This window comes from Aristolochia californica, unplaced genomic scaffold (genome assembly GCF_029961685.1).
Source record: "Aristolochia californica isolate CCGP_79_NKW_82.1479 unplaced genomic scaffold, dmAriCali1.0.hap1 SCAF_15, whole genome shotgun sequence".
Lineage (NCBI taxonomy): Eukaryota > Viridiplantae > Streptophyta > Magnoliopsida > Piperales > Aristolochiaceae > Aristolochia > Aristolochia californica.
Window position 1 is genome coordinate 18,812,451 of NW_027181826.1, and position 9,306 is coordinate 18,821,756.

Below are 9,306 nucleotides of genomic sequence, written 5' to 3' on the forward strand. Positions count from 1 at the left end.
GTAGTATCAGTGTATCACATTGGGAGAAGGTTTGGCTTTCGGGCACGCTCGTTGTTCGGTTGGAATGGAAGTCACTGGTTAAGCTATGAGTACGACGTCTCCTTTAAGATGCTTCAAAATTTCAAAATCCAACCAGAACTGGAAAAAGGGAACTTGAGGAGCAAGTAAAAAACTGGAGGCTATTAGCATATAATTCTCATTAATTGAATCGATTAATGATGAAATGACTAATGATCTATACTAAACTTCAAGTTGGGTAATATAAATCAAAGAGCTTAAACTGGTCATTGGGACTAATAAAATTCTTCATTTTACTTGCTTTAATAAAATTTTTTTTTGAAAAAGTGGTTTGCCATAAGTGATTTAATCCACAATAGCTCATAAGTTGTATGAGTGAATGCTTTATAATCATTTCTGCAAAAGCCTTCCAAGTCACCAAACTCATACCTACCCATGATGAAGTGGCCACCGGTAAACATTTTATCGAACTAGAACGTAGTATAATCAGCATCAAAGTAACTAACTATGATCCAAGTGCACGCTTATGTGACTTATAAACTCTGGCCTCACTAGGTCAGCCCCTTAAGATATTTCAATATTCTAATGACTACATTTAGGGAATTCTCCTAGGCTCCTCCATAGTTTGATTGACTATTCTGACAAATCGTATAATATATCTAGAGATTTGATTGTAGTATCTTTACTTGATCTTCTAGGTTTGGTCTCTAGACATCATGTAATTCAAAAATTAGATCTATTGGACTTTCCATAGGCAAGGAGAAAACGTAATAGACTTTCTCTATGATAAGACCACGCGTTCCTTACTTTGTGCCACCTCTTTGCTAAAAATAATTGAGCTTACCGAGATCTTTAGCCTCATGATTTTCCTTGGAAAAGCCTTAATTTTTTCATTCCTTTCTAAACCATTGTTAGAAATGATAATATCATCTACATATACAACCAGTATAACAACTTTTGTGTCCCTTCTCCTGACAAAAATAAAGCGATCAGAATTTCTAGTAAAACTAAATGCCAATAGGATTTTGTTATATTTCTCAAATGACGTAGTGGACTTTTTAAATCCATAAAGTGCATTGTTTAACGTACACATTTAGTGTTTATTAAATTTCATAAGGTAGACATGCTTGAGGAATAGGAGAACATGAGATAAGGAAAAGAGATGAGAGAGGAATAGCACGTTGAGAGAAAATAGAAGAGAGACCAGGGTTAATATTTTCTAGCCTAAATATCAGCCTGAGAAAATTTTAAAGCTCTTTTGTTATCTTTAGTGGTTTCCGAGTGCTAGACTTTGAAATTTGAGATATGAAGTCCCTCACTCAAGGCTTCATCTCAAAAAGGAGCTAAGAGTGATATATTTTGTAATTCAATAAGCATCACTTGAATTAATTTAACACATATTAGTGCTACTGATCATTTTAGAGTTCACCTAAGAGCTTGGTGTAGCTCAGTGTTATTTTTCAATTTGATATCTACCTATGAAGAGGAATTTGTGGGTTTTATTGTAAAAGCAAGTAACCCTTGCTCATAAGTCACTCAAGCTAGATTGAATGAATTGTAATCTAAACCCCTTTTGTGTCTAGGCAGTGGTGGCATCGAACCAAGCTAGTTCGCGAGCGGCTTGAACTCGGCACGGTTCGATTCGATTTATCTGGATCTCGAACCGATTTCGAGATCTAGATAAGACTTGTTTGAGTTAAAGACGAGCTCAACCAAACCATGGTTCAGATCGTAAGCTTGCGAGCTGACTTGCTAACTTAACGAGGGTTCTTAAACTCCAGCTGTCTCTTCCTCATGGCTCTTGAAGATACTCAAATTGTTTGAGGTACTCTCTTAATGCTAACTCTACTCAAGTTTTTCAAAAGAACAGATCGGTAACATTTCAGAACTGTTGCTGTATGAATCCATGCTCCAAAGAAAAAACGAAAAATGGGCATACTATTAAGTCATCCAAAATCATTTTTCTTAAACTTTTTCTCTCTCTCCATGATCTAGTTTTCTAGTACTTGAATCAGAACGATCTGATTGAGTACAAATGGACAAAATTAACATTTCCTTTCAAAGGAATGTTTTTATGTTTGATTATTGAATAAAGTTTATACATAATTATGCAGTTTTTATGAAAAAATTTATGCATAGTGTATAAATAATTTTATGTAGGGTTAATATATAGAGGTTATGTCCAATTTTAAATAGAGGTTATGCCCAATTTTATGTAAAATGTATGCATAATTTTATATACAATTTATTTGACTTGTATTTTATGCAAAGTTTTATATGTAGGTTGGAAATCGAATTAGGCTCGAGCTCGAACTCGATTAAAATTATTGGGCTTGAGCTCAATTAAAATTTAGGCTCGAGGCTAGGCTCGGCTTGAGCTCGTGTTCAAAATATTTAAATCAAACTTGGCTCAAACATAGGCAGGTTCGGGCTCGGCTCGGCTCGATGCCACCACTATGTCTAGGTGCTTGTACTTAGAGCTTTTAAGCATAAATCCCAAGTGTTTGGGCAGATGCTATAATCATCCACATGAATCACGCGTGGGACGCATTTCTCACCCCCCCTCCTTCCTTGGCCCCCGCGAAGGAAAAATTTTTCTCCCGCTCGGCCTTCCTCCCCCGATTTTTTTCCCTCTATCTTCTCCCTCTCAGCCTCCCTCTCGACCTCCCGACCTCTCTTCTCCTTCATGGCCTCCCTCTCGGCGTATTGTCGGAGCGCCGCCTCTATCGTCGTTGCCCGCTGGCCCGCCGTAGTCTCCCGCCATTATCGGCGCTGAGGAAGATGACGCGCGCCATGAGAAAGACGAAGTTTAATTTTTCCTAAGTTAAAAAAAATTAAACCAGCGTAATAAAAATAATAATTTATATTTTTTATTTATAAAATAATTATTTTTATTTATTCAATATATCCATTTTATAATTATTGTATTAAATTAGTGATTTAATAGTCAAAATTAAAATATTGTTAAAATAAATATTTGATAAATTGTTTTGGTTTAGTTATCCCATTGCTATAATTAATTAAACCAATGTTTTTTAATTTTGTGACAATATATTATTAATTAATAATACGTAAAAATATATATTACGTTATCGATAAAATAATATATTTTTTTATTTATTTTTTTATTTTTATTACTGTATTTAAACTAGTGATTTTTAATGTTAAAATATATCTTATGTTATTAAAAATTTTTTATTTTTTATTATATTTGCTTATGTTATTTTTTAATTTTATTTAATTTTTTTATAATTTATTCTAATCACACGTAATTATTATATTAATTTATAATAAACTGTAATAATTAAGTAATATAATATAGTCTTTCATTAATTAGTTTATTAATATATTTTAATACTACACATTAAATTACTTATAAGTGTAATAACCATGCTTATTTTGGTTAATTATCTGTTTATACATATGTTCTATTTAAGTACATTACAAAAAGTTACTCATTCTCTTGTTTATATCACATTTTTCATTTTGGAGTTGAATTTGTTTTCCAATGCACTTGAACTTGTCTATACTATCACCCAGTGAGTTGAAGTTGAATCAATTCATTTAAAATAAATTGAAATCTTCATTTTATTTCAAGTTCATTGTGTCCCAAATGTTGTTCTCTTTACGGGGGGCTGTGACAAAACGCCCCTACCTCTCAATCGTAACTGAATATCTACCTAGGTGAATATGGTTAGACTTAATCTGTTACCATAAGTATCATGATTACTAGACCATTACTTACCCAGAAACTGCTTGAATCTTTGTACAACAGAGGAAAGCCTTTACCGTCTTATAAATAAAGCAGATGCAAGTGAATTTTTGGATCTTGATGTGGTTTGTATGACACTTACCATGACCTTTTTTTCTTGAACAGATTCTGTTTTAGTTCAGGCAAAGGGGATCAATTACCTACACCCTCCAATTCTTCATGAGGATCTTAAACCTCCCAATTTGCTTGTTGACAAGAACTGGTCTATTAAGGTATATACCCTATTGAATTTTTGTCGTATTTCTTCTTCTATTCTTTGCATTACTCGGCTCACCAAACTCTAATTCTGTACCTAGGTATGTGATTTTGGGTTATCCAGAATCAAGGCAAATACCTTTATATCATCAACATCAGTTGCTGGAACGGTGATCAGTTATATTCTTGCTCTGTAATTCAGTGTTGTTAAGGACTGGTTTCAACCTCATCACTAGTGTAGCCTCCTCAGTCTGAAGCTTTGAGCTTCAGATCTTTTCACTGCAAGGATCAATGGCTGTTAACTACTTTCAACTCTAATTGGCTGGTTATCTAACTTGAATTGATGGCACTGCGCTGTCCTTACCTTTTGCAGTCTGAATGGATGGCTCCAGAGTTTCATCGGGGAGAGCTTTCAAACGAAAAATCTGATGTTTATAGCTTTGGGGTCATTTTATGGGAGCTTGCAACAGTGGGCTGGGTCTTAACCCCCTGCACAGGTAGCATCATTGGAATTTGCAATTGGTACATATTTTTCCTTGAATTCGTTGTTCCACTGACTGCTACTTCATTTTGCTTTACTCTTCTCAACTTCAAATGATGTCAGCTGAACGAATTTCAGGTGGGTGGAGCTGCTGCCTTCCAGATCAAAAGGCTTACTTACACGAAGAAATCTATTTTTTACTGTTGGAACCAACAGATCGTATGTTTGTAAGATGCATCAATTCACATAAACCTTCAAAATCGAATGAAATTCCTTCTCTCCTACATGATTGTGCTTGTACGCAGCCAAAGTGTTTCACTCCATTACATTCAGCGAATGGATATCAAATATTCAGTCAGGTTCCTCATTATACAGCAAAGAAATATTTACAGTAAAAAACTTGGAAAACCTAGAGAAAGAAAAGCATAGGCTGGCATCTGGTATATGGGTTTACCCGATAGAACTACCAAACCTGTTATGAAGATTCATCCCTCATCAGTAATGTTGAGTTTGCTACCTGACCAAAAGTTTTTGAGGCGATGATTTCCTCTTCTGCTTACTCACCGATTATTGATTTTTCTGCCAATCAACCCTCAATTCACTTGTATTCGAAAGGGGGGATTGATGTATTTGGCGAATCAAAGCTCTCTAAAACCTGTGTGTGACCGCCACCATTTCTGGATGTTTCTTGTTTCTTCTTCTCACCTCCCCAAAACCCTCCAAACCACGAAGAGCCAGATTGTTCGGAGCTCTCCGCTGGAATCGGCGGTGTCGGAGCTGGGATTGGAGTCCCAAATTGATACGCCGGGGTGCCAGGAAGGGGCTCCTCCATCGGAAAGTTCTGCGGCACACTGACCATCATCTTGTTCAACATAATGCCCGCCCCTTCAATTAGGGCAAGGAGTACGCCACCAAACATGGCAGACTTGGACGCGGGGCCAAGACCTTGCCGCATCTGTAGGAAGCCGCCGGTAGCAGCACCGGCAATGATGGAGTTCCAGGGGTCTTCCTTCTGGCGGAGGTAGACCATGCTGCAATCGAAGACGGAGAAAAGGCCACCCCAGACAGCGAAGGAGCCGCCAACGCGAGGTGCATTCATGCGGACGGCTTGGGTGCCGCCGAGGAGGCGCTCGCCGCGGGGGGTGCTGTAGACGCCCTTGATGAAGTGGAAAACAGAGCCGCCGACGCCGCCCATCGCGAAGGCGCCGCCGAGGTCGTCGAGAATGCGATCGGGGCAGGGCTCTCGAGATGTTTCTGGAGTTCCCATAGGAGAAAGACGGAGATGCTTTCAGGACGAACACGATTTGATAAAGACTACAGAAGCGGTAGGGTGCAAAAACCCTAGCCTGGACAGAAACCGGTCAATTTGAGTTGGTCCAGAAACCATATTACTAAGGGGTGACGTATAGGGTTCAGGGTCTAGGGTTAATAAGATTTCTTGGAAATCTGTGAGACTCTTCTTTGGAAACTATACTAATAGCTACTGAGAAAATATTAAAAAAATTTTAGGCAATTTGCTGGCTGGGGTTTAGTCAAGCACAAACATGTACCTCCTGAGACTTGAATCTTAAAACTGACATCTCATGTTCAGTCATCATAATGAGTATGAAAGAACTCTATAAAAAGAGAAGAATAAGACCAGAAAGGGGGGATCAGAAATTAGGAATCAGAGGGAGAAGAACTGTTGTTGTACCTCTGCTCTGCGACCAAGACCTAAAGTCCTTCAAAGTTCTTGCATTCCAAAACCAGCAACTTAAAAGAGAAAAATTGCAAGCATCTTTCATTTGATCCGAAGAAGTAAGTTTATAGTTTCTTAACAAAGTCCTTCCTTGCAACAATTGAGCAGTGAACTCATAATCAATCAATCAAAATGGTGAGTTTGTAATTCTTTTTTTTTTTTAATGACTTTTCTGTAAGTTTGTTCCATAAGGAATTGAATCATTCAACACAACATTTCATTTAAACACAAGGAAGAAATCTTCATCAGCCAGGCCATTAAAAAAATACAGCCTCCTACTGGAGACCCAAAGACCAAAAGCTGGAAGCCTTTATCAGGGAATGGGTTTGAATGTGCCTACAATCATGACCCCTCAAGCCATTTGCCCTATAGTTTACAAATACTCTTTCATATCTACAGTGTAGCCAATCCCAAAAATAACTATACTGCCACTTACTTTCAGCAATCAAGATCAGAGAATACATGATTTGAGCTACAAATAAACACTGCAAAAACATCAACTGTAACTAGTATCACCATTGAAAATTATGAGAGGAAACAATCTGCTGAATCCATAAAAAAATGGTCGTAGCCTCATTTTTAGCAGGCTGCTGAGACGCGACTTCAACATCAGTAGAACTAAAATTGGAACCCTCTTCTGATCCAGATGTGGTTCCACCGAATGAACTTGAATATTCAGTGGCATCTGGGTCTTCCTCCTGCACAATCATACCAGTAGTATCTGTACAATATGTAATGTCAACGTCCAACTCATCCCAATTCTTCTACTTGATGTTGATCAAATAAAGTTTCCATGTCAAAAGTGTCATCCTCCCAATTGTTTGTGCACCTTAGTTTTCCTCATCATTGACTTCAAGAATGTCCTCAATGTCCCTCTGGCTGCTGGATTTAAGGGAGATTTCGGGTATTTCTGCCTCTACAGTAACAAATGCTTGAGCAGGAGCCATGCTGCCAATTTCAATCACAACAGATTTAACTCATTCTAGTTTTGTTTTCAGAGTCCCGAAAGAAACAACAAACTTCAACTTCTTGGCCACACAAAATTTCAGTAAGGAACATAGTAACCTCAAGAAGGGGGGAATGGAAAATAACTAGAAATCCGTGTATTGTTTTAGCTCAAACAAGCTCACTCTCCCATGCGCTTTAATGGATTGAATTTACTAATTCAATCTTTAGGCTGAAGTTGACATCTTACATTGAGGCAGAAAAGTTTCTCAGGTTTTTTATCCTCAGCATAGAAGATACAATAAAAACAGTGTTTTGCATCCTCTAAAGACTCCCAAACTCAACTCGATTTCACTAAGGGTGATTCTATACTTTCCAAACAGCAAGTCTTCTCTCCGAAGGAGAGTGTAAAACCGAAGGATTTCAAAGATTTCTTTTCGATGTATTTTTCTCCGTTTAGGAGGCTATTTATAAGACATTACATACTTATTTTAGGTCCAATTTAGTGTTAGACTTGATGTCTAATAATAATATAAACATCATAGAAAATAGATATTAAATCTTCCATAATTCCATTATCATGAAAACCATACATAGATTATAGAATTGAAATAAGAAGAATAAAGAGAGCGTACCTTTCATCTTGAAGAATATAAACAGAACTTGAAGTGCACAAGATAATCTTTTATACTTCGTTTACAAGTGATAAGCTTGCTCCCGTTCAGCCAGACTGGGTGTGCAAATAGCCTTAGCCTCACTTGTAAGACCATGGAGGTTTATATAGATTTTCAAAGGGTGCACTAATGACTTTTCATAAGGACACATCCTCTTAGAAGAGATACATCCTCTCAGGAGGGATACATCCCCTCAAGAGAGACATATCTCCTTAGTCCCAAGGGATGTGTCCACTAAGTCAATGTACCCATTTAATCTACCTCTACAGGGGGATGTGCTGGCCATTATTCCTTGTACTGAACATCCAATGACAACATCTAGAAGTGGGCCCCACACCTCTAATATCATGGTAATTTTATTTTATAAATTATCTATTTGAAACCATAATTCTAACAAACTCCCACTTGGTTTCAAATCCATTTCAAATTCCGATTTTCGCAAAAACATGAAAAATCAATTTTGACACATAAAACCATACCATGACCATAGGCATTACCTTAAACACTTTAATATACATGTGTAATTAACCCGGGCCTACACAATATATATCTTAGATATCCAAGGCTGGGGAATAAACCAAATCCATACTTGTCAAATTTGCCAATTCAGCGGTCTCCATTCATAGCATACTCGGACCTGAACTCAGGGTAAAGCTCTGTACCAGTTCGAGTATTAGCCACTAAGGTAACTGTGCCTAATCAGTACCATAGGCCTGAATAATTTAGACATCCAACCCAACCTTCCTATTGAGACCCTTCCGTATATACATACAAGTATATACCTAATAAAAAAGCTGGACATCAAGGCATCTCATCGTCCATAGCATACTCAATACCTGAGGAGCCAGGGTAAAGTTCTATACCAGCATGAGTATTAGCCGTAAAGGAAACTGTGCCTATGCAGTCCCATTGGCCTGGACAATTTAGAGACTCAACCGTCATTCCCTATTGAGACCCTCATATATACACGTACAAGTGCATACCTAATAGGGAAGCTGAATCTCATGGCATACACTGAGTACTCATATTATCACACAAAAGCATATGCATTTTGTCAAAATCATTCCATGGAATATAAATTACAATGTCATGACATACATTGTATTACAAATCATTGAGACTACAATGCATACAAAACAATGTTCTCCCACTTGGTCTCATCAATTATAAACAAATCAAACCCATGTTCCCCACATGGAAAGTGAAACTGGTCACGGGAAGACACTTGGTTAGTGGATCAGCTAAGTTATCCGGAGAAGATATCTTATAAAGAACAACTTCCTCCTTCCTCAGCATGTCTCGTATATAGTGGTATTTGCCTTCGATATGTTTAGCCCTGGAGTGACACTTCGGATCTTTCGTGATAGCAATAGCAGATTCAATATCACAAAAGAGAGGAATAGGTTGCTCCACACAGTCTACCACTAGAAGACTTCGCAAGAATTTGCGAAGATAGACAACTTCCCTTGTAGCTAAGTTCATA

The 9,306-nt window shown here is 37.5% G+C and overlaps 1 protein-coding gene across 1 annotated transcript; it reads right to left on the bottom strand.

The window, feature by feature from the left end:
* Positions 1 to 4,726: 4,726 nt before the first annotated feature.
* On the bottom strand, positions 4,727 to 5,770 carry LOC137951845 (mitochondrial import inner membrane translocase subunit TIM17-2-like). Its single transcript, XM_068798793.1, has one exon. The coding sequence runs from the start codon at positions 5,731 to 5,733 to the stop codon at positions 5,065 to 5,067; it is 669 nt and encodes a 222-aa protein (XP_068654894.1). The 5' UTR covers positions 5,734 to 5,770; the 3' UTR covers positions 4,727 to 5,064.
* Positions 5,771 to 9,306: the final 3,536 nt, after the last annotated feature.

Excerpts from the sequence above, each read along its gene's own strand:
- LOC137951845 (XM_068798793.1), bottom strand. The coding sequence starts at position 5,733 with ATGGGAACTCCAGAAACATCTCGAGAGCCCTGCCCCGATCGCATTCTC.